Source organism: Strix uralensis, chromosome Z (genome assembly GCF_047716275.1).
Source record: "Strix uralensis isolate ZFMK-TIS-50842 chromosome Z, bStrUra1, whole genome shotgun sequence".
Lineage (NCBI taxonomy): Eukaryota > Metazoa > Chordata > Aves > Strigiformes > Strigidae > Strix > Strix uralensis.
This window is the reverse complement of record NC_134012.1, coordinates 57851116-57878308: the sequence shown is the minus strand read 5'-3', so window position 1 is coordinate 57878308 and position 27193 is coordinate 57851116. Positions and strand designations below refer to the sequence as shown.

The window sequence follows — 27193 nt, the reverse complement described above, 5'->3', positions numbered from 1 at the left end:
AAGACCTTCTGTGTGGTAATGGTGTGTGGAAATTAGGAACTGGTGGTTAGCAAAATGTAAACTGACCTTGAGGTTAGAAGAATGATTGTGGGAAACTGAGGCAACATTTGGAACACTGTGTTGCAAGCGTCAGAAACAGCAGGCCAGAACACCGCCTGTAGAATGCATGGTGAGCGTGTGAACAGTAAACAGACAAAACCTGAAGGTCAGTAGGATGTAGAAGTAAAAACAAACCTATGTAAACAAGCGGGAATAAATTGGGAGCTGGCACACAGTGTGGCAGCGTTTGCTCTTGGCAATGTACCCCCTTCAACAAACTGGTGTGAGTTTGTCTTTCTTCTGCGCATTGCCCTGATGCTGGCTGGACCGAGACTTACAAATGGGGCCCCGTGTGAGCTGTCCGAAAAACTGAAGAAGACGGCGGTGTGCTTATATGCAAAGGAGGAAAGTGGCGTCCAGACTTCAACATTCATTCCACTGGTAAGTACCAGATAGCAGCACCCAGCATTGGGAAAGCTGCCGACATACGAAATTATAGAAGGGGCTTTTTTTTTTTTCTTTAACTACCAGACAGCAGTGCCTGGCTGCAGGAAGCTGCTGATTTCCTTCTCTTAAGTTATCTGGTGGGTGCCAGGCAGCAGCACTTATCTTTGGGAAGCTGCTAGCATATGGTTTTTCTTCTCTTTCTCTTAAATCATAAGGGGTTTTTCTTTCTTTCTCTTTTTCTTGTAAATTATGGTGTCATGGTTTTCTAAGCAACAAAAGCGCTATATACAAGTTTTAAACTTATTGAACACTGCCCGATATTCAGTAACAGATGACCAATTGCATGAGTTACTGCACTATATTTTTAAGTATCGTAAATCGTTCCAGGTCAACGAAACTTTTGATTTAGCATTATGGTGGAAGGTCGGACAGGAGTTTAAAACTAATGAAGACCTAGGGAGTGCATTGCCAACCTCTGTCATCCTTACTTGGCAAGTGATTTACATGGCTTTACACCCACTGACAGGAGAAATACCAGAACCTGTCGGTACCTCAGGAGAAGTACCAGAACCTGTCAGTACCTCATCCTGACAGGAGAAAGAACTAACTCCTATTACCCCCTTGGCAGAAGCAAGCGGGGATGAAAAGGTTAAAGATAAGGAATTACAATCTGTACATTCCTTATTGAATTTTCCACGTCCCCTACTGGAGGTATTCCCGGTAGAGATTCAAGGAGGAGAATCTAAGATAGAGACATGTCTTAAGGAGGCACTGAGCAATAGAGATCCTGTGGCATTTCCAGCAATCTTAAAACCCAGTCAGCAGCCGCAGCATGAGTCCCTGCCATACCAGGTTTCTAAAGAACTGCGTAAAAGCATTAATGACATCAGGCTTTAAAACTCATTTACAATAGGTATACTGGGGGCAATCACTCATGGGTATCAACTGGTTCCATGGGATTGGCTGGCACTTATAAAAACAGTATTAACGCCAGCACAGTATTCTATCTGGAAAACTGAGTTTTCAGAGCTCTGTACAATGCAATCCATGAAAAATTTGGCTGACAGTATACCAATAGGCTATGACATGCTGATTGGCGAAGGGCAGTATAGAGACTCTCTTGTACAAGCCCAGCAAGATCAGTGCTTGTTTACCCAGGCCTCCCAAGCTGCTTTAATAGCGTGGAAAAAGGTACCTTATGGGGAACGCAAAACAGGTTCCTTTGCAACCATCCAACAAGGGTCTCAGGAGTCATATTGGCAATTTATAGATTGTTTACAGGTGGCAATCTCCCATCGGGTAGATAACCCTGAGGCAGCCAAAGCTCTAATATTACAACTAGCATATGACAGTGCTAATGCTGACTGTCAAGCGGTGCTTACACCACTCAGAGGAAAAACCCAGGAGCTTGGAGAATATCTGAAAGCTTGCCAAAATGTACGTACCCAGAGCCACAAGGCGCAGCTCTTCACCACAGCCTTATAGGTAGTGAAGATGACAGCAACCAGCACCTGGGGGAACTTGTTTCTCATGTGGAAAACTGGGACATTTTTAAAAAGTCTGTAAACAAGGAAAGGAACAAAACCCACCACCTTCTAAACCTTGTCCCAGGTGTGGGAAAGGAACTCACTGGGCTAATCAATGTCAATCAAAATTTGATAAGAATGACATACCTCTTTCAGGAAACGGGAGGAGGGGCGTGAGGTCCAGCACCCCAAAAAATGCCTAGGCCCCTCGGAGCAATCCTCGAGCATTCCACAGCCAGGTCGAGGAGTTAACGAGCTCTGAGCAGCAACAGCCAGCAGTGCAGGACTTGATCTCATTACTACCACAGAACTGATTTTTAAAGAGCCAGATGTAACACACCTGGTTTCAACTGGAGTCTATGGTCCTTTACCCTCGGGAATGGTAGGTTTACTTTTGGATCGATCTAGTACATCCATGCAAGGACTGAGGGTAATTCCCGGGGTAACTGACGCAGACTATCAGGGTGAGATAAAAGTAATGTTGCAGACATCAGGATTTCATTACTTTCCCCAGGAAGAAAAATAGCTCAACTTCTAATATTGCCATACTAGGTACCCCAGGCAGCGTCAGCTCAGAGGGGTACTGCTGGATTCAGTAGTACAGCAGTAAAAGACCTTCTATGGGCCACTGCAATTCAGACAAATAAACTGATTGTGACAATAAAAATTCAGGGCAGAACTTTTGAAGGTCTTATAGACACAGGAGCAGATATTTCTATCATCACACAACGTGACTAGCCACCAGATTGGGAATTGAAAAATGTCTCACTCTTGGTTACTGGCATAGGTGGCACATCTGCCCCACAACAAAGTAAGAGGCTCTTGCCTAAGGAGGGTCCAGATGGACAGAAAGGATGGGTACAACCATATGTAATGGATTGTCCCTTGAACCTGTGGGGGAGAGATTTGTTGGGACAGTGGAATGTAACCAGCCTTTTGGCAAGGGGCCACAATTGTGATCCCCTGTCTACAACTGACTTGGAAAGCACAAAAGCCGGTGTGGGTTGATCAGTGGCCCCTAAAAGGGGAGAAATTACAACATGACCAACACTTAGTCCACGAACAGCTAGAAGCAGGACACATAGAACCCTCTAATAGCCCATGGAATACACCTATTTTTGTAATACCAAAAAAAGATGGGAAGTGGAGACTTTTACGGGACCTCAGAGCAGTAAACGAAGTAACGGAACCTATGGGAGCTTTACAACTGGGTTTGCCAAACCTTACTATGATACCTCAGAATTGTTTTTTAATTGTAATTGATCTTAAGGATTGTTTTTTCACAATTCTACTACATCCAAATGATAGGAGTAAATTTGCCTTTTCAGTACCTGTAATAAACAATGCACAGCCCATGAAATGTTATCAATGGAAAGTATTACCACAAGGGATGAAAAACAGCCCTACTATTTGTCAGCGTTCTGTTCACTCAGTACTCAATCCAATTAGACAACAAAACCCTCATCTTGTAATATATCGTTATATGGATGACATTCTGTTAGCAACACAGAAGCAGGAAGCTTTACAGAAGGGCTATCAGCAATTGCAAAACTGGCTTGTTCAGTTAGGGCTTCAGATAGCCCCTGAAAAGATACAACAAGTAGAACCCTGGAAGTGCTTGGGACATATATTAACCTATCGTACTGTTAGGCCGCAAAGGCTATGTCTTAATATAGAAGCCACGACGACGAATGACCTCCAGAAACTGTTGGGAACAGTCAACTGGGTGTGACCATACCTTGGTATAGCTACCCAACAATTAAAAAATCTTTTTGATTTGCTAAAGGGAGACCCAGATTTAACATCTCCACATCAAATAACCCCTGAGGCAAGGAGGGAAATAATAACAGCGTGTGAGCATATTGAACAATTCCGGGCAGATTGCTGGCAGGTCAAAGTACCTGTTAAGATGTTTGTATATCCTATTGCCCCTTATCCCTCAGCTCTTATCAGACAGCACCTGAATTACTATATTTGGAGTGGATTTTTTTACCAGCAACCCCAGAAGAAACAATAACACCATTTGTGGATCAGTGTGCTACCCTGGTAAAGAAAGGACAAGAATGATGTCAGGCATTGACAGGGCTTGCTCTGCACATCATACATCTGCCCTGTACTAAGGAACAGCTTAACTATTTGTTTATGCAATCTATTACATTTCAGATAGCCTTTGTGGATTTTATAGGTGGAATATCTTTGACATTACCAGCAAATAGGATATTACAGAACATACCGATTTTACCACTTAAAATCATACAAAAGATCAGCCATACCCCACTTTCTGCAGCGTTAACAGCTTTTTCTAGATGGTTCAGGCAAGACTGGAAAGGCAGGCATTGCATGGAAACAAGACGGAACATGGCAGACATGTACATGTTATCAAGAGGGCTCCACACAGACAACTGAATTACGAGCAGCTATCCTAGCTCTGCAAACCTTCCCAAACCAGGAAATAAATATGGTCGCTGACTCAGTATACGTTGTTAAGGTCATACAGCACCTTGGCATTAGTAAAAGAAATTAATGATAAGAAACTGTTGTCTATGTTTTTAAGATTGCAAGCATTAATTGACAAGTGTTGGCACCCTCTGTTTATCACCCATTCGGTCACACACTGATTTGCCTGAACTGTTGACAGAAGGCAATGTCCAGGCAGATGCAGTTGTAGCAGCCATGCTAGCCTTTCAAAAAGCTCAGGCTTCTCACAATTTTTTTCACCAAAACACATGGAGCCTGCAGGAGACATTTGACCTCACTAAATCACAGGCTTTAGACATCATCTGAGCTTGCCCGGACTGCCAGCAGACCGGGGAACCCCCTCCTGCCGATGCAGTGAATCCCAGAGGCCTGGAAGCCAATGAAATCTGGCAAACAGAGGTAACGCATATATCATTGCTTGGTCGCTTACAGTGTGTTCATGTAACTGTTGATATATTTTCTGGGCTGATACATGCCACTGCAGCCTCTGGAGAAAAGGCCATACACATACAGAGTCATTGGTTAAGCTGTTTTGTCAGCATGGGGGTGTGGGAGTGTCAGGTCTGTGCAGCTGTGGGAGATTTAATATGTTAAGAGTTAAATCATGTGTTACTGGTAAATGATTAAGATGCAAGTCGGCACTGGCCTGTCAGCCCTGCACAGCTGTGGGAGATTCAATACTTAAGAGCCAAATCGACATTGGCTGGTCAGCTTGGCCAGAGAGCTCAGTCTGGGGAGCTCAGTGAAGCTGGATAGCTCTGCTTGAGGGACCTCCGCTTGGCGAGCCAGGCAGGAGCTCTGTCCTGTGCTGCCTTGGAGAAGCACCAGCTCTACTCTGTGCCTGCCTGGAGAAGCAGCAAGGCTTGGAGGAGAAGCAGGCCTTGGAAGAAAGATAAGTCAGCTTGGAGAAAGTATGGAACTGTTTCTGGGAGAGAGGATTGATAACTGTCTAGTTGCTGATTTGCTTATCATGAAGTAAGAGCTAAGGTAGCGAGAGCATAAGTATGTACCATTGTAATAATAAAGGATTTTCCTTCTGCACTTCAATGGAGAGTCTGTGCCTCAGTTGCCACATGGGGGTACAAAAAGAAATTAAAACTAACAGGCCTGGCTACACAGCTTGGAAAATACAATTATTTTTGCAGCAATGGGGGATTTGGCATAAGACAGGTATTCCTCAAAACCCCACAGGACAGGCAATAGTTGAATGTACACATGCTACACTAAAAGCCCTGATTTTAAAACAAAGAAGGGGGAATTCTCTGGACACACCACATAATCAACTGGCAATGTCTTTATATACTCTTAATTTCTTAAACAGAAATTGTTTTGCTTTGACAGCAGCAGAATGTCATTTTAGCACCACAACAGACTACAAATTAAACCACAGGTCTCCGACCTGGAGAGGACCAGTAGATCTGCTGGTATGGGGGAGGGGGTATGCTTGTGTTTTATCGCCCACAGGTCCTTAGTGGATACCGGCAAGGAAAGTCAAGTCATACCGTGAGCTGGAAGGAGCAACCCTCCAACCCGATGCCACAGACCCCTCAACTGATGATGCAGGAATCGACACGCAGGCTGCGTTCCCCTAGGAACTTGGCGACTGCAGCTATCACTTGGAGAAGTCTGAAACAATTATGACAGAAAACACAGTGGCAGCAGTGGGATCCCGATATACACAGTGGATTGGAGGAGCTTGGCTTCCTCCTCAAGACACAGAGAATCAGTCATATCATTTGAATGTTGCCAATATAGCATTGTATGCAGATGCCCCCCTGTGTGTATGTCCACAGGAGGAGAGGGCGCATGTGTGCAGTCACCACAGCACCTGCATTTTAGACTGTCTGTGCAACTCATCTGTATATTTTGTTGGCTGGAAAAGAGGCAGGAATAAGATGAAATGCTTGTAGGTTCTGTGCCAATTTTCCACCACTGTGTACTTCATTACCTATAGATGAACTTTATAACTAAACATTATCCATTATTAGTTTTTATTAATTAGTAAAATCTGTATTACTATTAGCATTAATTATTAGTATTTGATCATTATGAAATATATAGGCTTACTAGTCACTAGTGAAAGAGGTAGCTTAGACAAAATGTAGTTATTAATAAGGATGAAATGCTGTGAGAACGTGTATCCAACTTTCTTTGTTTAGCAGTGTTAAAGATTAAGTACCGAAGTGTTTGACCTTGTTAGAAACTCCCTTGTTTTTTCCCCCCCGAGCCCTGGCCAGGCTCTGGGTGGAATCCAACAGGAGGATGAGACCAGACGTTTCCGCTCAAAGAGAAGTGCAAGCTATTCTGGCTTGCTGATTTGGATACATGAGGCTGGACCCGCTCACAGTGACTTTGGATGCCTCACCTATGGATGGATGCATCGTGTCGGATTTCCCACTTGCTGGGAAAGGTACTCCAAATCCTCGCTGCAACCGGGGCTGCCCAGCAATTGCGGATCTGGATATTAGTACCCATTGTGTAGTAATGATGAGGTGCATTTGCCTTGTTTAATTATGCATAGTAATAAGTGTAGTATTCTGTATTTCTCTTACTGCTTATTTTTGTAGTACTTAGTTATATCCTTTAATTATTGAGAGTGAAATCAGCCTAATTTTTTCACTCAGATGTCTGAGTTTAATTGGCATCCTTGAAATTAATGCATGATGATGTCATGAGAGAGTTAGGTAAAAGTTTATCATGGCTCAACCCTTGGCATTAATTTGCAGGTCTGAACCTACAGATGTGGGTTTTAGCAGGCCTGGGATGTTTGATCTGTTTTACAGGTTTTGCCATCCTGCGACACGAATGACACCTTCTGTCCACAGTGCGGAAGGCCAAATCGAGACTGATTGCAATGATCGCCATGGAAATGAAGCTATAAAACAAAGAAGAGGGAGATGTGGGAATTAAGAACTGGTGGTTAGCAAAATGTAAACTGACCTTGAGGTTAGAAGAATGATTGTGGGAAACTGAGGCAACATTTGGAACACTGTGTTGCGAGCATCAGAAACAGCAGGCCAGAACACTGCCTGTAGAATGCATGGTGAGCGTGTGAACAGTAAACAGACAAAACCTGAAGGTCAGTAGGATGTAGAAGTAAAAACAAACCTATGTAAACAAGCGGGAATAAATTGGGAGCTGGCACACAGTGTGGCAGCGTTTGCTCTTGGCAATGTCCCCCCTTCAACAAACTGGGGTGAGTTTGTCTTTCTTCTGCGCGTCACCGCAATCCCGACTGGACCGAGACTTACAAATGGTGCTCCAGAAAAACTGTCTCATTTGGCACTTCCATGGATGTTGTTGAATCGTTTCCCAAACTGAGGTGAGACATAGGTTCTTACTACAGTTTCATGAAATCATCTTCTTCCATCTCTATAACATAGTGGAAAAGGGCAGTGGAAAGTCAAAAGGAGTGTGTAGGAGCTATGTCTTACAGACTTTGAGTTCCCCCTAGAACTCAACATTTTTGGGCTTTGGACTGACCTCTTAAAAATAGCACATCAAACAGTGGTGTGGAAGCTCATGTTACAGCATAACATTACAGTGGCTTTATTGCGAGCTTGAGACAAACAAGAAAATGGGACATAAGAAAGAACTGTCAAGTCTGTAACCTGACAGAACTACTCAGAGTAGCTGTCCGTAATTTGGGATAGCTGGGAAGTTAAACAAAACCATTCTGCCTCATAACTAACAAAAATCTGCATTTCTGCTCATGCCTGGTGCGGTCTGCTTCTTTATAAAACCCTGGGTTTTTGTAGTTCTTATGTCCTTCTGAGCAGTTAAAACACCTTTTTCCTTCAAATGTACATGTACATTGTACATGTGCAAGTAACTTTTTGTCTAAAATATCCAAGGATGCAGATGGTTTGGGAAATTATTTAATATTTTTACATGCATTGTGAATTCTCTATATTTTTCTTTGACATTTAAGAAAAAGGTAATATATGAAAGTCCTCTTCCCTCTTCCTTGCTTCTTTCATTATCATACTTCCATTTCTTCAGGCAAGAGGCATGTAGTAGGTAGAACATGCGGTGGGCATCAGGTTTCCTCAATTTCTCTTCCACAAATGCCCAGTTACCATGGTAAGAGCTGGAAGGCACGCAGGCAGAACAGAAAGATGTTTTGCCCATGTAGAGCAAATATAAAACTTGATTCTTCATCTTGCCTACTGTTTTGCACCAGGAAGCATTGGTTCCTTATGATCCCAGTAAAAAGGCAATCGGCTTCTGCAAAGTATCATTTAAAGTGCTGTTTATTAGAGCAAACACAATAAAGAGAGGGTAGTATAGATAATTTTGCATACCTTTGAATTCCGGGAACCCTAAATTGTGAGGCATCAAACAGGCCTCTGGCACAGCATGCTGTGCAGATCCTGCCCATGGAAGGGTTACATGATTTTTTGTTATTCAAGCTATTAAAGGATTTTCTTAAAACAGTTAATCATTTCGTGTATCAACTACTTACCATTTCTACTGTCAAGCAGGAAGGATGTCCACATGAGAACTTCTTGCTGCACTGTCAGATACAGCGGAGGCCGTGCAGGTGGTGTAATCGCCAGTATTGCGTGGCTGCTGCCCGTGGTCTCCTCTACTATCACTGTCTGGGTGAGTTTATCCTGCAACCAGGGAACATGGACAGCACAGGCCTGGCCCAGCTCATGTTAACTGCTGTGTGGGTCACTAACTCCTCAATGTACAACAGTCTTCTGGTGAAGATTATTATACCTGCTGGTCTTGGGAAACTTTCAGCATCTCAACACTAATGGGCTGTGTTTCTGTACAGATGTTCAGGTTTAACTGTATCATTTAAATTAGCATGATTGGAGACAGGGAGACCATGAAATTCAGCAGAGATGGCTGAGCACACAGGGGCTCCATGCTTAATCCTGTATGCATAAGAGATGCTGGTTTGTAGGGACATTTCTCATGCTCCGGTGAACAGGCATGCTGCGATTTCTTTACTTCTTCCTCCAAATTGTGAGGAACTCGAAATCCTGTTAGGCATACAGACGAGGAGCGGTTGTGTGGTACCCAAGTGACAAAGTACTCATGTTTGCAACTGCTCAGATTCACCGCCTTGAGTGTTGCCCTGCATCCCCAGTGAGCACTGGAGCTTGAATTAGAAACACCAAGACACTGTAATGCTGTTTGCTTGGAACCCAAATTAAAGGCAGCATTCCTGTGAAAGCCACCTGTGATCAACACCCTGTGAAAGCCAGGGAATCTTAAAATAGTAATTTGCTCTCCAGAGCTAATTTGCCTTCCAGAGTAATTTGCCCTCAGAGCTGGGTCTGTGGTGGCAGGCAGGTCAGCAGACCCAGGTACAGAGCTCAGGAGATGCTTTCTATCAGGCATTCCAGATCACAGTCAAACTGGTCCGCAGAAGGCCTGAGCAAGCTCAGTTTCTGATTACAGTTTGGGCAGCAACTGATCTCCTAATAGCATGTATCAAAGAAAAGTTTTCAAGGATCATTAGGTAGTCATACCGACTGGACTCACTGTAAGAGAAATTTTAAAGAAAATCTCTTTGAAGGAGACAGTTCTGGATGATATGTTGGGGTTTGGGGCACCTTAACCCAGATGTGACATCTCCTGCTGTGTGTGTCAGCTGTGAAATGTGCACAGGTAGCTCCAGTCATGTGCTATTATCATCTGTGCCTGTTTTCTCCCTGCTAGTGACAAAATCCCGAGGAATATTAACCCCACAAATAATCAGTGCCTACCTGTACTGTAAAACTGAGTCACCAGCAAAGTTCAGTGAGTACTGGAAAAGGCAGAATGTATTAGAGAGTTTAAATTGTGGTCTATGACTTCAGGAGATACTCTTTCCTAGAGAATATTTAAATTTTAGCATAATTTGTTATTATGTCTCCCATCTTAGATATTCTCTTTCACGAGGAAATGGGTTTAAACATGACTATTTTTTTAAATAACTCTAAATTAATCTCCTTAATCATTTTCCAAAGATCTGAAGTGGCCTCTGTACCTATTCCTACCCCACTTTGGAGAGGATGACATGATACATGCCCTACGAGAGCATGCTGTATCACAGAGGTCACAGTTCCTTTTCTCAGCAACAGAAGAGGGCTGCAACCCTGCTCTGAAGTCAAATGCTGCAGAAGTCTTCTGCCTTTATGCAAGCTTAGTAAGAAAAACAAGGATACATAAGATACTGGCATTTTCTTAGTTTCTGTAGGTGCTAATTAAATGCATGTAAAAATACGTGTTGCAGCATGTTTTATAACCCTAATCTATATACCTGTTAAGGTGCTACATGCTCATGTGTTTTGGATTAACTTGATTTTGATTATTAATTAATAAACCATTTCTTAAACATGCTAAAATGTAAGTAATACTAAGACAAAATAATAAAGTTCTTCCACAGCAATCATGGGGTCATGACAAAAAACTATATACAATTTTAGAATTTAAGCTTTGAGAAAATCCTATTTGTACAGTTTTCAAGAGATTTCAATTTAGCAGAAATCTGAGCTGTGCATCTTCCTTGGGCTAAATCAGGTTTCTAAGTAAAGATAGGCTTTTTGGCTTTCAAATTTAAGGAGATGAACTGATAGCATTAGAGATCACCATGCAGCTGAAGATGAAATACATGATCAGATGTAACTACCCAAAAAGTAACTGAACGCCTGCACAAGTATTGAAAAAGCTACATCATGAGTCTGTTGAAATCCATGTTTTAATTTATTCTGCAATTGCATTAAAAATATAAATACAATCTCTTAAGTGCTGAACATTGCCAGTTAAAACCACTGACTGACTTTCTGAACATAGGCACAACTTGACTGGTTTCACTAGAATTATGGCTACATTTACAGCAGTAAACCTCCTATGTTGAATCACCAGCTCACACCATCAAAACAGTTCTGGTTATTTATGATTACTGGAGGAATTATACACTTTTCATGTTTTATAAATTCATCATATTTCACATTTATAAATTCATCAAATTTGAGATCAGGGCTTGTGCTGTTCCCACAGTATCTATCTGAAGTACTCATCCACCTCCTAGCAGGCTGTGGTAGAGTAACTTGGACTGCCCCCAAACTGAATTTAGCCAAATCTCTGTCTTCTGCATATGTAAAATAAGGAGCACAACTACAGGCAAGGTTTAATGCTGGAGGTTTCAGATGAGGAACAGAAGCCAAACACGAAATTTAGCCACCTTTCCCATCCACACACAGAGCACCTAGTTAAAGTGCCAAAGATTAGACTGTCATATTGCCTAGACCCCTGGAAAAGTAAGTTTTTTAAAAAAATTACTAGTCATATAAAAATAATTTTGATGTGTCTATATACATGCCATTTCCCTAGCAAAAACTGGCCTGTGCTATTCTTGGGCACCTTGTTCAGAAGTTGCTTTTGAATAACTATATACCTTTTTAACTGAAAAACACTTAAATACTGGCAAATCTCACAAACTTGCAGAAATTCTGCTAACTGTGATAATGACAGAAATCTATACTAGGTATTTTACTGTGTCTCCCACTACATCCTAATAAGCAAAACATGGGCTCCTTGCATTTTGTACTTTCAACTGCTTTCCTGTTTTTACTGTCTTGGCTCCATCAAGATTGTCCACTAACTTACAAGGAAAACAATGCCATGGTGGGAAAAGAGGTTCTGATTGGACAAGTACTTGATTTTATGGTCTTCTTGCTTCTGAATGTACTCTGGTTAAAGAACAGCTTTGCTTCAAGATCTAACACTCCTCTCAATTCTTAGCTATATAAAAAGAAAATAAGTTTTGGTTTCAAATAAATAAAACACACTATGAAACCTGACATCTTTCTTCTAGCTCTGTATTACTCTATAACTGAACTGTTTGGAACAATGACTGTAAGGGTATCAGCTATGCATTGCTTCAGCAGCATAATCAGCATACTTTGTCAATCACTGCACTCCTAAATCAGAAAAATGTTTAGAAGTGTGAGATTTCCCAAAAGAAATCTTTAAAATTCGTTAGCATCTTCTGTGGTTTCTCCTTGTCTGAAAACTGGAGAATTATACTATGCTCTTCTATTGATTTAAAAAACCCCAAACCTGCCTCCATTCTTTGTCTTGGGTAGTCTCTACTCTATTATTCACTCAAATGTTCAGAATCATTGGCAGAAGCAATAGACTACATCTGTTAAAACACACAAAGCCAGTTTCATCGTGTTTAAGGAATAAATTACTGCAATGCAAAAGAGAAGGCCTACTTGGCTTTCAGGAACTTTACTCTTGTTCACAAAATCTTTCCATTTCTATGCCTGTTACTGAAAGCAACTCTGTTGATAAAATGGAAACCTGCATGGAGAAATTTTTATTAAAAACATGATCATACTTAAAATACACTAGCAACTTTCTTTCATTTAAAGACAAATTCATCTTTTTTCAGCTGCTCTGTGCTTCATCAGCCTATCTTCACTGAAAGCATAAAAGCCATTTCACTGAACACTAAATACTCTAGAGGTGTCAGAGCCCTTATAATGGATGTTTGGAACAAGGACCTCTTAATCTTTGCTGCAGTGCCTACTGTTGTACAAACATCATCCTGCAAGTGTCTTGTGCTCCTTTTGACACATTTCTTCAGCACTGAAGTGCCTCTGTGTAGATTTCAACTCGGCTTTTTACAGAGCAATGGAATATTTTTCTCTACATACATCTGTATCACAACCTCTCAATTAGTCAGTCCCAGCAGTTTTAAAAACAGAAGACATGTATATGCAGATTCACTACACATGTAGTCTTCATAACTGGGAAGAACAAACAGGGTGCACTTCACTCAGCTTTCTCTATAATCATGTCAGCATTCATCCCACAGAGCAGTATTGCTAGGGCTTCCATACTTGCCTCTGTACCAGTGCTAGAAAGGAGTGGACCCTGGCACTCAGGAAAAAGTGTGTATGCTGACACCAATTCCTTACTGTCCTTGGTGGTGAAAGATCACCTTGTGAAATTCCAGAAGTTAGAAAAGATGGGAAGGTAACCAAGGAGTTTAAAGGAAACTGGAGAATACACAAAACCCAACAGGGAGTTGGTATCTTCTGCCTCTGAAAACATCAAAGGCTGTTTGATGCCATTGTTTTTAACTGTCTTAAACAGTACTAAATGTCTTAATACATGAAGCATGTTGGAAGACCCCTCACTATATTTGGTGTTATGTTTTTCCTACCTCTGTTTGAGCAATGAGAAAGAAACATCCTCGTTGTTCAGAGTTCAGCTACAGTGGCTAGTGTCAAAATAGGCAATATTGCAGGGGAACAATTTTCATCTCAATTTTTTTTTTTTCTTCTGGGAGTTCATTATCAGTCCTTGGATTGTATCTATACAACTGGCCTCAAAATATTAGGGCTCCAAGGTACTTTCCCTAACTACTACACAGCTAAAATGCCTCCACTAGCACTGCTAAAGCATAGAGATAATTACAATCTCTCCTGAGCAAATAACACATACCAACATTAAAAGCTTAATGTCAGGTTTTAATGGTCCCTAGCAGCACAGACAGTAATCTTCTGAAAGCCCCTGCTGTGTATGTCAGCATCACTGGGTGGCTAAATACCCTTAAAAATTTGACCCTCCATCCTCCAACAGATGTGAGTAATTCTGCAGCTTGAGCTTTGGCCTTCAGTTGCTCATGTTTTGAGATGCTAATTTCATTTATTGCAAAGATCAGTCTAGGGGTATTACCACAGAACACTGCAGTGCATTGTACCAGCATGCTGGCAGTCTGTGCTGTTGTGGCTACACCAGTGTCTATACCTGATGCAAGTTAGTGGTCTGTTCTGTTGCTTTAACAATTACAGGATTTTCAGTTAAGGAAAACAAAACAAAAAACCCCACACAATTACATGCAAATTTAAAAACTTCTAAAGAAGTGCAGAGTATCATAGAAGATCCATGGGAGGTTTGCTGTTTTGACAACTGTGTGATTAAAATCCCACTAAAAACTATGGAAAGACACCTGATGACTTAAATGAGCTTTGGATCAGCTGTAAGGGCATTTCTTTATCTATGCACTGAGACTGTTATATACAACAGTTAATTAAATTACAGTAACAACATTGAAGAAATGCCAATAATGAATACTTATTTTTGCTAACAAGAGCAAATAGCTTTCTTAGGAATAATAACATTTAACAACTTAGCTATGTAATATCTCTATGATAAATCAAAGCATATTTTTTAAAACAAATTATGGATGCAACTGTACAAACTAAAAAAATCAAAAATTTTAAGTAAATATAAAAATATATATATTACAAAATTACATCTTCAGTGTATGCTGCCTATACAGCAACCTTCACCAGCAAAATCCTGAGCACTCCACTCCCAATACTGTTGGTGAGAGCTGAGTTCATGCTGCATTTTTCACGCCCACACACACATCTTGTGTTTTCTACCTAGGAAGCTAGGAGTTTTTAGATTCAGACTACTCCCCACACAGCTGCAGAGTGCTGAGCAGGAAACAGAATTTTGCACCATGGATTAGGAACGTATGCTAACTATGACACCAAAAAGTACTTGGTAAAGTTGTTTGGATCCCTCAACATAAAGGTTCAGGTATCATTCAGGAACAATGTTACCTCTTAACTCAGTAGCTAATATCTATGCTAACTAAACACTATAATTTGATTGCAAGAAATACATGGGCTTTTACATCACTATTTGTCTGGTTTCAGTGCCTTTTTGAGGTCAGAGTAGAAATTTGCCAGGGTACTAGACATGGCAGTGTCTACTGCAGATTGTGGTAGCATCCCTCGCAGTTCAGTCTGAATATAGCCTGTCAAAAGACTGTGGCTAGGATAGTCCTTAACAGGGACACAGAACCAACCACAAGGGTGATTGAATCCACGAACAAAGTTAGGTCTCACCTCTCCATAGTCTAGGCTTATACCTATCAAGGAAAACAAACAAAAAAATGGAAATTAATTTGAGATACTTAAAAAATAGAGGTGCAGTAAATTTAAAATGTGCAAGTTTCTGCTTGGGGAATTTAGTAGAAATGACAGACATGCTTTAAGTTTCTGGGTACTTTCATGCATGAAAGTTGTCTGCTCTTCATTCAAGCTCCACAACAGACAAGCAGAGCTTAATAAGCAGAAATTCTGACATTAAAAAGACATTTCTCCCATTTACTGGCAAGCTGAAGTTGTTACTCCATCCGGTTTGCTGTAAGAGCTGAGTCAGAACACTCAACTTGTCTCTACCACTCCTGTCCAATAGCTGGCATAAGTGAAACCTGGCACCCAGGGATGGCTCATGGGTAAACCAGTAACTTTTATACTTCTTTAAATCAGTATAATGTTAAAATATCTTTGAAATACTTATTGAAGACCATATTACACCATTTTTGAATGCTTACTATAGAATTAAACTTAATTTGAATCAAATCTTAAGCCAAGCATTTGTTGCAAAGTAAGAATTAAGACAACTAAGTGGTGCCTTACCACACGTTAGAAGCCCATCTTCATAGTTTGTAGTGTAAGAGAAATCAACAAACTCCCTTGGTGCTATCAGGTTCCAGAGCTGGCCAGCAGTGGTGTAGCGCATCACACAGCAGTTCTTGTTGAGTGACAGAAAAAAGATGGTAAGAAAACAAAAATATCTTTGTATAATGAATACAGGGAAATTTATGCTTGTAAGCAGCTAGACTTTTCCACAAAGGTTGCAGCCTCTGTCAACTATGCTGTAAAAACAACTTCAGTGAGGTCTCAATGGCTGTGTCATTTTCAGTCTAAATGTTGTAAGTTTGTAAGGACTTGCAGTCTGCAACTGGGACCCGCAGGGGCAGAGAATGTCTGGCACCTTTAAACCATATTGACTAAAACTAGAGAACTGTGTCATGCCTGGGAACTGAAAGTCATGTGTTTTTTATATGGCTTAACCATTACTTAGGAAGTCTGAAAGGACCATGAATAAATTGTAAGAGGCCTCTCTCAGTACTAAGCTGCTCTTTCAAGTACTTTTAATCCACCAAGTGAATAATAAAACAGAACGCAAACAATTCTGCAAAACAGGCTTTCTTATAAGACAGTAGTTTGTATAAATTTTAGGGATTAGCAAAAATACCTTGCCATAGAAATCTTGCTTAAGGACCAGATCAAAAGCCAATCCATGTTCAAGCCAGATGTCCAAAAGGTTTTGAAGTCATACTGAATGTCCTCAGTAACCAAAGGAAGACTACCAGTTCTTCTGGAATCAACTTCAAATCTACCTTTCTTTAGCAAGTCCTGCCCCTCAGTATGAACTATTTTGGCTCCTAGCACAAAACCCTGGCACACAGTGAAGTCAGACTTTCAGGAAGATGGGAGGTTGCAGCTTCTGTATGTGTGAATTATTAATACCCACAATTTTGCTTGTTGTGGTATGGAAGAAAGCAACTTATATGAAAAGGCTTTGGTATATAAAATATCACGCTCTAACTCTCTATATGTGAATTTTATCAGAGGCTGCCAGAGCTCCCAGGTCCAAGAGAACTGTGACTGACCAAGTTTTACTCCTTTATTTTTAGCACTGATGGAAAGCTGAACTTCAAGCTTCAGATAAGCACCACAGATATGCACAGTATCCCACATGCATGCAGAAAATGAGCAGAAAAATGTTAGTATTTTTGGAATGACTGCTCTCCTGTACTGTTAAATTCAAGTATGCATCTACACATATTTCCTTTAGGAATCTAAACAACTCTTCACCTCTTCAAATGTTTCCATGATGTCCATTGTAGTCATTAAGCTGTCCCAGTCTAGCCTGTAAGGTCCAGGGCGAATATGATCCACTATTCTATTAGTAACATCTTCCACCACTCCTTGAGCTTTGTAGCTAGAGAAACATATGTTTACATTTAAAAGTGAGAAATTCTTTATAAATATTCCATTAATTAGCAAGCACACTTACTATAATACGTTTGTACCTGGAGTTACGGTCAGTGGACAATTGTATCAGAAAAAGAGTACAGAAAAAAACCTATGGGTGCATCTATTCTTCTCTGCAACAAATATTATTCTAAGAAACTTTGTCCTTATGCTGCAATCAATATTTTGTAAATGGCAAACTCCTTTCTCAAATAAAAATCATCATATTTATTTATCTAACAACTTGCTATTTTGCTTTTCTTGCTGGGCAAGCAAGGGAGTCCACCAGGGACAAGTAAAGCTAAAAACAGAAAGAAAGGAGAGCCGGAATACAATGGGAAAAACATTTTTGATAAAGTAGTAGTAGAACCAAGCTAATGAGAAACTATGTTATGCTTTGGTGGTGTATAAGAGTACCAAATAAAATAATTTGGTATAAGACATTACAGAACATTCATTGGTTACCAGATATTTTTAGTAGACACCAGTAATTTTGTTTACTTGAGTTACTGGGCCTCCAGCTCCTTAAGGGGAAGAACCCATTGGGAACATTATTTTGAAAATACTTCTTATTCATTAAGCTGTTTTTATTAATAGTAGGTAACTAGTCAAGCAACAGATTCATCTATTCACTTGCGCAGTTCACCCATATTCACTCATAATTAGCTGGCTAGAGCCCATCTCAGCTGTATACTCAGAACTAGAGGACTGTGGCTTCTAGGTAGGTGTTTCTTCATTCAGGTAGGACATTCTTCAAAGTGTCCTTTATTTCACCAGGTGTATACACAACCTTGGAGTCTTCATCTACACATAGCAGCCACTGCTGTCTTGGCAGTGGTTCAACTTACAGAACCTGTTGACACCAGTGTATCTGTGGTCCTGCACAGAGTCAGCAAATGCTTGGTGTCTGGGATCACCAGCTCTTGCAGATTTAACAGGATTTAAATTCCATGGAGTGTATCAGTCTTTGAGATACTTTCAAACACTAACTTTTCACACAACTTTTTGTTTCTTCAAAGTGCTGTTTTCTAGTAACTATTTCTTTACCTAAACCTACAGATACCAAGAGAACCGAGTGACAGAAACTCACACAAGAAGGGCCTTTATGTCACACATCTTTCCCACAACTACATGTTGATATTTTACTCTACTGCAGTTCCATTGTCACTGTAACAGTCCCAGCACTGACTGGATTGTCACCCAATAACACTTTGGACCTTCTGTGGTTTGCAGAACATCTTTCTAAAAGGTCTGGGCCTATGCTGCTGCCCACTTCAGCCAACAGGAGTTTTGTGGTGTGTTCCACAGTTCTCATTGTTTGTTGTTCTAGACACCACGCAACACTAAAGCATCAAAGTATAACAGTAAAAAGAAATGGTCAGGCACACTAGATGATCCACTTAGCTTCTCCTCTGGAGAATCTGTGTAGCTGAGGGCTGTAGAATCCACAACCTTCATTTGAAAATTCTACAAAACACATCTGTGGAACCATAAAAAAGTATCTGCTCTGCAGGCAAACTTACAGGTATCCACTGAATTCCTTTGATGGTTTACGCCACACAGTTGCATCTTTCTGAAAGAAAATGGAAGATATGATGTTAACTGTTGCTTACACACAGTTATAAGATGTCCAGAAAATGCATCATTTTTTCTGAAGAAAAGCAAATGACTTTACCATTAACTATGGTTCACCCCAAAGTGCTCAGTGACCTGGGTGCTTTTGTACAGTTTTCTTAAGGACAGAAGCAGATGTTTCAGACATCTTTTACTTGTAAATTTCCATTCTTTAAAAAAAAAAACAGTCCATTGCCTTTCTCAGTTTCAAATGCTAGAAGTCTGTGCAGAAATAGGGCTTGGCAGGCCTACTGGGAAGGAAGGAGGGAAGGAGGGAGGAAGCAGGAGAGGGAGGGAGGGAGGGAGGGAGGGAGGGAGGGAGGGAGGGAGGGAGGGAGGGAGGGAGGGAGGGAGGGAGGGAGGGAGGCGGGGAGACCAACTGGAAATTTCACAGGGGTAAAATTTGGAGAGTAACATTATTTAAGACAGTGAGATTCAGGTAAATACATAAAGGCAAACAATGGTATAGGTATAAGACTTAGCAACTAGCAGAGCAGACATGGTGTAGGTGTTTTGCAAGAGCGACAGGTTTGGATACTCTGTTCCTCCCTTTCAAGACAGGGAATTTGTTAATTTTGCAAATAATCAAGTTACCTTTGGAACAATTGACCCTCATCAATGTCTCCTCACAAAGGAAAAAAAAAAATCAACAAGACCCACCCAAACCATTGTAACATAAGCGCAAAGATAGAAACTTACCACACTAGTCTTACCATGTTGCTACACTGAGATACCAAATACATTTCTACCTCCTATGCAGGACAGGACTAAAAAGTATTCACCCAGCTTAGAACTGATGCACTAGTAAATATTTAGCTTGATGAAGCAAGACTCAGAAAAACCACGTATCTCAAAAGAAGGGTATGGCAAACTGCTCGGAGGAAGCCGAAACTGCATTCCCTTTCATGGAAGGAAACTTATGATAATGAGGGGCTCTGAAGGCAATGGAAACATGAAGCAACATGAGAGAAAGAATTGAGAATGATCTCACTTTTTAAGAGGAAAACATCTGGAAGCTGAAGCATGATGGGTTCAAGCATTATAGTCAGAAGATATTCCAGAGGCCGGCAGAGCCTACCTGCAGGCTGTGGCAGGTTTGTTTAAACTATGAGTGAGCATCTTGCAACACTGCTAGTGCCAACAGTATTTCATATTTTGCTTTAAGAAAAGCTTATAGTCCTACACAGATAGGCTTCTGCTGTGAGATACTTTCCTGAAAATGGGTAGAAGGAATGACGGAGTATGTCTGTAGACAGGAAAAAAACGTTCTGTCATTTAAAGATCTATGAGATGAGAAGTTGTGATGCCCCCTCCCTGGAAGTGTTGAAGGCCAGACTGGATGGGGCTTTGAGCAACCTGATTTAGCCCCCATGGCAGGGGGGTTGGAACTAGATGATTTTTATGGTCCCTTCCAACCCAAACCATTGTATGGTTCTATGATTCTATGATCCTAGAAGGGTGGTTTCACAGGGTCTCTCATGTAAAAGTCCTGCAAGAATTTGATAAATGTTTCATAGCCGTGTTTTATACAGAATAAATTTTCCCCCAAGAAGTGACCTATAGTTTCCTTGAGAGAACACATCGGGCCGCATGCATGAAGCCGCCCAGGTCACTCACAGTTTTCTTTGCAACACGCCATTCGCTGTCTCCGATGCTGTGGTACTGAATCAGAGTGTTCCGCAGTTTCGCAGCCAGGGGTGCTGAACTTGGCAGGAGATCCATTTGCTTTCCTCCTGCGTAAAGGTATCTATTACACAGACACACACATCAGAACACGACACCACATTAGGGACGTCAACAACAGCACGACTCATTTAAATCCACGCACTCTGAACAGGAGAGCACATACCACCACTATCACCACCCCCTCCGCACACACACACATCTCCCCGCTTGGTTCAGGGGACAGCGGGCGGCCGTCAGGACCCCTCGGCGCGGCGGGGCGGCGCAGGCCTCGAGCCAACAGCCGCCCTCACGGCGCCAGGCCACGCCCGGAGCTCCGCAGCCGTTAGGAGCGCATGACGGGCCCGAGTCCCCGCTGCTGCTGCTTCTTCCAGCCCCGGCCCCGGCCCCGACGCCCCGCGCTCACCTACGGCCGCAGCCTTCCACCTCCCCCGCCTCCCCCGCTGGCGGCACTGCCGGCCGGCCCGGCAGCCTAACGGCCGATGCCGGCAGCCAATGAGAGCGCAGCCGGCCTCTCGCCGCAGCCAATGGCGACGCGACCCGCCGGGGGCGGGGGAGGGGGCTCGCCTTCTTCTCGTATCACGCGACCTGTTGGCATGTCACTGCCGCGGCGTCACGAACCGCAGGAAGGAGGGTGCCCTCCCGTTCGCTGTTGCGGAGGAGCGCGGCGTCCTGATTGGGTGGAGGGAGTGGAGTGATGGGAGGGGGCGGGGATAAGCTCCACAGGGCAGCCTCCGCGAGCTCGACAGCTGCTCGAGGTGGGCCTGGGGGGTGCGGTCGCCGTTGCGCGGTCCCGCTTCGCGTGGCCTCGCCTCACCGGGGCGGCGGGACGGGCCCCGGCGGGACCCAGCTGCTGTCCTGGTAACACCGGGCTGGCCCCGGTTGTCTGCGGTGACAGCACGTTAGGACAACATCACAGCACCGCTTGGGAGCAGACCCAGCCTCAGTCACCTGGCTACGTCAGCTCCAGGGCTCATCTCACGTGTGGCCTGTTACTGTCACTTTGGGAAGGCTTTTTTACTCTGACTCTCTAAAGGTTTACACAGGGTTGCAGCTTTCTGGTTGAAGTGTCCTATGGATTCACTGTTCAGCTGAGGCCTGTCCTGCAAGTGCATATACAGTGGGCAGCAGCAGTGAAGACTGTCTTCCCTGGGTCAGCGCTCCACGTTGCTGTTAGCTATGACTTTTGTCACAGCATCTGAAACTGAAAACAGAGTGTTTGTCCTCCCATGAAGGGCTTCACAGCAAGTGAGAAAGCCTGCGATACTCTTGCTTTTCAGTCACCAGTGCTTACAATGTGATTGAGCAGGCTTTTGAGGAAGTATTGAAGTCTTGCTTTGCTCTGTAAAGCAGCAGGCAGACCAGACTTAGGAATAAGGCAGCAACTGCAGTCAGCCCACAGCTGGAGCAAACTTCAAAGTATGTGTAACTGCTTGTTTCATGCAGAATTTCACTGTTCACTGGACTTCACCCAACTCAGTCCAACAGAATCACATTGGGCAACATCCATGCAAAAAGACCAAACTCTTGGAAGGTCAGAGAAAGAAATGGGGCAAGAAGTAGGGAGTTAGAGTGTAGGGACAATTGATCAGCTTTGTGTGGTAATATGTTGTTCATTTTGGCCAATGCTGGCTCCCCAAATGAACGCTTTGGACAGAGTTGTGTTCTCAATACATGGCTTTATACAAGATATTTTGAGCTGATTCTTGGTAATTTTTCCTTAAAACAAAGGCTTGGGGCCTTTGCGCAGGCACCAAGTTTCATGGTAAGACTCAGACTTCCTAGACCCAGGCCTTCTGTGTTGCACAAAACACATGACCTTTATAGCCCTTTAAAACTATTCTTTACTGCAGACACATAGAATCACAGAATGACAGAATGGTTGAGACTGGCAGGGACCTCTGGAGGTCATCTGGTGAAACCCCCTGTTCAAGCAGGGCCACCTAGAGCTGGGTGTCCAGGACTGTGTCCAGACAGCTTTTGCATATCTCCAAGGATGGAGACTCCACCGCCTCCCTGGGCAACCTGTGCCAGTGCTCAGTCACCCTCACAGGGAAAAAGTGTTTCCTGATGTTCAGAGGGAACCTCCTACGTTTCAGTGTGTGCCCATTGCCTCTGGTCCTGTCACTGGGCACCACTGAAAAGAACCTGGCTCCGCCCTCTTTGCACTGTCCTTTCAGGTGTTTAGATACATTGATGAGATCCCCCCTGAGCCTTCTCTTCTCCAGGCTGAGCAGTCCCAACTCTCTCAGCCTGTCCTCCTAGAAGAGATGCTCCAGTCCCTTCGTCACCTTGGTGGCTCTTTGCTGGACTCTAGTATGTCCATGTCTGTCTTATACTGGGGAGCCCAGAACTGTACACAGCACTTCAGGTGTGGCCTCACCAGTGTTGCTGGCTCATGTTCAACTTGGGGTCCACCAGGACCCCCAGGGCCTCTTCTGCCAAGCTACTTTCAGCTGGGCAGCCCCCAGCATGTACTGGTGCCTGGGGTTGTTCCTTCCAAGGTGCAGGACTTTGCACTTTCCCTTGTTGAATTGCATGAGGTTCCTGTTGGCCCATTTCTCCAGCCTGTCGTGGTGTCTCCAGATGGCAGCACGACTGCCTGTGTGTCAGCCCGTCCTCCCAGTTTGGTGTTAATCTGCAAACTTGCTGAGGGTGCCCCATCATCTAGTAAATTAATGATGATGTTAAACAGGACTGGACCCAGTATTGATCCCTGGAGCACACTGCTCCAAGCAGACTTTGTGCCACTGACCACCATCCTCTGAGCCTGTCTGTTCAGCTAGTTTCCAGTGCACCTCACTGTTTGTTCATCCAGCCCATACTTCAACAGCTTTATGAGGATCTTGTGAGAAATCCTGCAGTTACTTTTCACCTGCAGTTGACTCCTAAGATTTTTTTTTTTTTTCACCTCTCTAACTACCTGATTCATATTCTCTGTCAAGGAAATAAAAATATGAGTATCCAGTTGAAAATTGAAGTTCCAGAAGAGACTGATTTGAAACAGCATGGTCTTGAAAATGTCCTGGACAGAGCATTCTGCAAGTTTCACAGCAGGCTTGATATTTAACTAAAACTTTTTTTTTTTAAACTTTCTACCAACTCATCTGAAATATGGCCCAAAAAAAATTTCTCACTAAATGATAGACCAGCAGAAGTGTTTTGCCCTTAACCACTCCTGGTGTTTTCAGTCAGACTAGTATAACATTTCAACTGGCAGGAAAACTTCTGGAGGAGTCTAACTCTCTTGGAACATCAGCCAGTGAAATCTTGACTCTTACGAGTTTACTTCCTGCTAAAAACATGCACAAATATTATTCATCCACTGTCACATAAGCCACTAAATCCAGCTGACTACACACCTGTGGTAGGAAGCTTTTTCTAATCCAGCATGGGCAAAATGTGGTTTTTTTGTATAAATATTTCTCAGGTATGAATAAAATGAAGAACTTTGTTTTGCTGTTGAGCAGTTCAGTCAGTGAAGCCATTCTAGACAGTCAGCTAGCTAGTGATTCTTGCAATTTTGTTAAAAAATAAGGCACAACAAAAAAACTCTGTAGAAAACCTCTACTATTCTTCACGTCTGATCTTCAACCAGTTAACTTCTTTGGCTGGATTTGACTAAGTGTACAATGTGCTGCTTTTCCATCAGAGGGTGACAGAAGTCTTTATTTATTCTGTGCTGGTTGGCTCACATATAACTGTGGAAATGGCATTAGGATTTCATGTTTGTTTGCCTAATATGAACTGTATTAAATCAGCTGCCTTGACCATTCTCTGTAAATGCAAAATAAACCCAAAAGGCTATGACTGGATTCTTAGCACTTATACGTATGCCTAAATGCAGCTTTCCAGATGGTGAGGAGCACAGCTAAAAATCTTTCATGTTCCACTGGTATTGCACCGGTAGCATTTGTCTCTGCTGATGATTGAGCCAGAGTAGAATTCAGCTCACTTCTCCCATAATCACTTTTAAACTAATATATTTAAATAAGAAGTGTGAATGCAGTAAGACAGTCACTACCTGAGCCAGACCTGGGTCAAGGGAACAGTGTCTAGAAGACAGAATGGCCCTTTGCCTCCACAGTGAGATCTGGGCTAGTCGACACAACTTCTTTCTGTGGGATCGAGTTGTTAGAGAAACTCATTGAACTGTAGATCCATGCTGTTGCAAGCTGCAATGCTGTTTAGGGAGAAGGGGTGGTGGTCTGGATCACGGCTTAGGCCAAATAACATTTAAAAAGCAATCTCTTCACAAACCAGCAATTGTACCTTTTTTACGTGCATTTCCCGGTTAATCCACAAGATGGCAGGAAAGCAAAATAAATATTTTTTTGCTACAGCAAGTTGCACTTGGAAGTGCCGTTTAAAACCAAGTACGATGAAGAAGGGGGCTAATTTTCCCTATTAAAGGGTTGATAAAGCCTTATAAAGTTTTGAAATCTGTTACATATTCCCGTAATTAACGTGATCTAACTGTGACTTCCACTAAACGATAATACCATCTTTCTCTTATCTGCTGTTTGTGGGTCAGGACAAATACTGTCTATTCTTTTGCTATGGACAGAAAGTAAAAAAACTAGCCCTGATTATTTCCTTTTTGGATCCCACTGGAATATTGTGTGTCGGAAAAAGAAATGCAGAATAAAGTCTCTTTGTATCTGGAACAAGAACCATGATTTTCCTCAATAATGATTAATCCTTGGCTTCTATATTTTATTAGTATACCCTCTAACTCTACCCTTGCAAAAAATCTTCCTTCACACTATTCTCAAAGCTGACTGCAAAGCCAGTTAGGAGATTAAAATGCTGACTTTGTTGTTCTTGATTTGAAAAATAAAAGGTAGAGGTGTCTTAAAATCACCTTTGCGCTTTATCTGCCTGCGTCATCTGATACTGCTATAGTCTTTTCTATAAGAGAATTTCAAATGAATGAATTCTGTTCCTCTCCTGGCTAGTGCCTTCAGTGTAATCTTAATAGACAGGTTTTTAAAACATCCCATCTCCATTTTCAAAAGCAACCACCACAATTCCATCATTAACATGGTGTAAGTAGCACCAGTTTATATTAGAAGTACATAGCAATAGTATCACTAATAGCGGTGTACATGGAATCTTACCATCAGTTCTCAATTTGCTTGGATAATTGTCTCCCACAAACCCTCTTAAATGCCCCATAGTGCTGACTGTAACCCAGAGAAGACACTGTTTACCACAGTAGTTAATAATGTTCAGGGCATCTTAAGTGTTCTCCCAAGTGTAGCAAGCTGAGTAAAAGACCCATATCCAATGACATATGTGGTTTTAACCTCTCACCCTATGTTGTTTCTTTGATACAGTTGTCTGTATCCTTCCCCCATCTTATTGTGGTAATGTGTCTTCATATTTGTGCACGTTCTAAAGTGCCAGAGAGCTTTCTGCATTTGATAAAAATATTTCCCCTGCCCCCTGCAGACAAGTCAGTCATCTTGTCTCAGTGAACCAGGAAGCCCCTCACCATAAAAAGTCTTTATAAGTAATATTTCTAAGCTCCAAAAAGTTGTTGTGCATGTTTTGGCCAGGCTTCAATAACACACTAAGATCTTTCTTCAGTTTTATCTGTTTGGGAACTTCTTGCCTCTTCTTACCATTCCTAGTGTCATTTGCTGCTACCTTCCCAGCTGTTTGCCTTCTAACAGGGACACCTTTTACTTCTAGGACAGGCAGCCTTGGTGATGTGTCAATGGCAAAGAGAATTCTTTACTGACCTGTCATGAACTGCACCATCCTCCAGGTGCAATATCTATGTCTTGGCAAAGGATCAAAAGCTCAAATCATGAGCATCATCACAGCATACAGAAGAACTTTATCATACACAGAATATGAGTAGTTGTTCATGGCTTGGGTCAGTCTGTGTGTACTTAGTTGCCCTGGTAATAAAAGGAGAAAAGTACAGCTGAAAAAAAAAACCTTCACCATATTGGTAATTCATGTTTTTTATGTACAACACACTTGTTTCTGAGAACTACTGATCCCATATTTTCTGCTATTGGAATGTCATTCCATGGTAAATTAACAGCTGTACCTAAAGCAGTTTTACTTCCTTCCAAGACTCAGGCAGCTACTTTGAAGCAGCCTCTTCATTTAAATCAGTCACCTCATCATCTTTTCTGTGAATTGTCCATGCTTGTAGTGATGCGTGGGAGTAGTATCAGCAAGGATAACTGCTGGATATCTGGCTGTTCTAACTCATTGTCTCACTCACATTGAGGAGATCCTAATTTTCCAACCTAGACGATTCTGTGATTCTGAATAACAGAAATGACTTCTTTGTATTAATCATAAAATCCATCAGGACTGATGCAAGTGTTCCTTTAAAAGGAAGATAGTCCTCAGGTCACAGTCAGAAGATAAGAGTCAGATTTAGAAAAACAAATCTTTTATGACAGTGATAAGAAGACAAGCATAGAAAGCTGAGATTACAGTTCTTTGAAAGGCAGATATTGGACCAAAGCAAAGACTGTACTACATATTATGATGGCATGATGTTACACTTTGCCTGGGAGAACTTAC

At 42.2% G+C, this 27193-nt stretch overlaps 1 protein-coding gene and 1 long non-coding RNA gene across 4 annotated transcripts; one reads left to right on the top strand and one right to left on the bottom strand.

Moving 5' to 3' along the window:
• Window positions 1-95: 95 nt before the first annotated feature.
• Window positions 96-11069, top strand: LOC141938429 (uncharacterized). The gene is made up of 5 exons (XR_012627278.1): window positions 96-480; window positions 5955-6900; window positions 7274-7812; window positions 8975-9095; window positions 10457-11069. It is a non-coding gene; the product is annotated as an uncharacterized LOC141938429 (long non-coding RNA).
• Window positions 8356-21119, bottom strand: STARD4 (StAR related lipid transfer domain containing 4). Of its 3 annotated transcripts, XM_074857309.1 has the most exons (7): window positions 21048-21119; window positions 20576-20705; window positions 18868-18917; window positions 17186-17312; window positions 15941-16055; window positions 15365-15387; window positions 8356-10254 (listed from the first exon to the last, which is right to left on the bottom strand). In XM_074857309.1, exons 2-7 carry the CDS (start codon window positions 20678-20680, stop codon window positions 10210-10212), a joined length of 465 nt encoding a protein of 154 aa, XP_074713410.1. In that variant the 5' UTR covers window positions 20681-20705; window positions 21048-21119; the 3' UTR covers window positions 8356-10209. The 3 variants fall into 3 exon arrangements, with proteins under 3 accessions (XP_074713410.1, XP_074713408.1, XP_074713409.1); XM_074857307.1 differs by lacking the exon at window positions 8356-10254 and having other exon boundaries at window positions 11170-15387; XM_074857308.1 differs by lacking the exons at window positions 8356-10254; window positions 21048-21119 and adding an exon at window positions 20808-20980 and having other exon boundaries at window positions 11170-15387.
• Between the last annotated feature and the right edge of the window lie 6074 nt (window positions 21120-27193).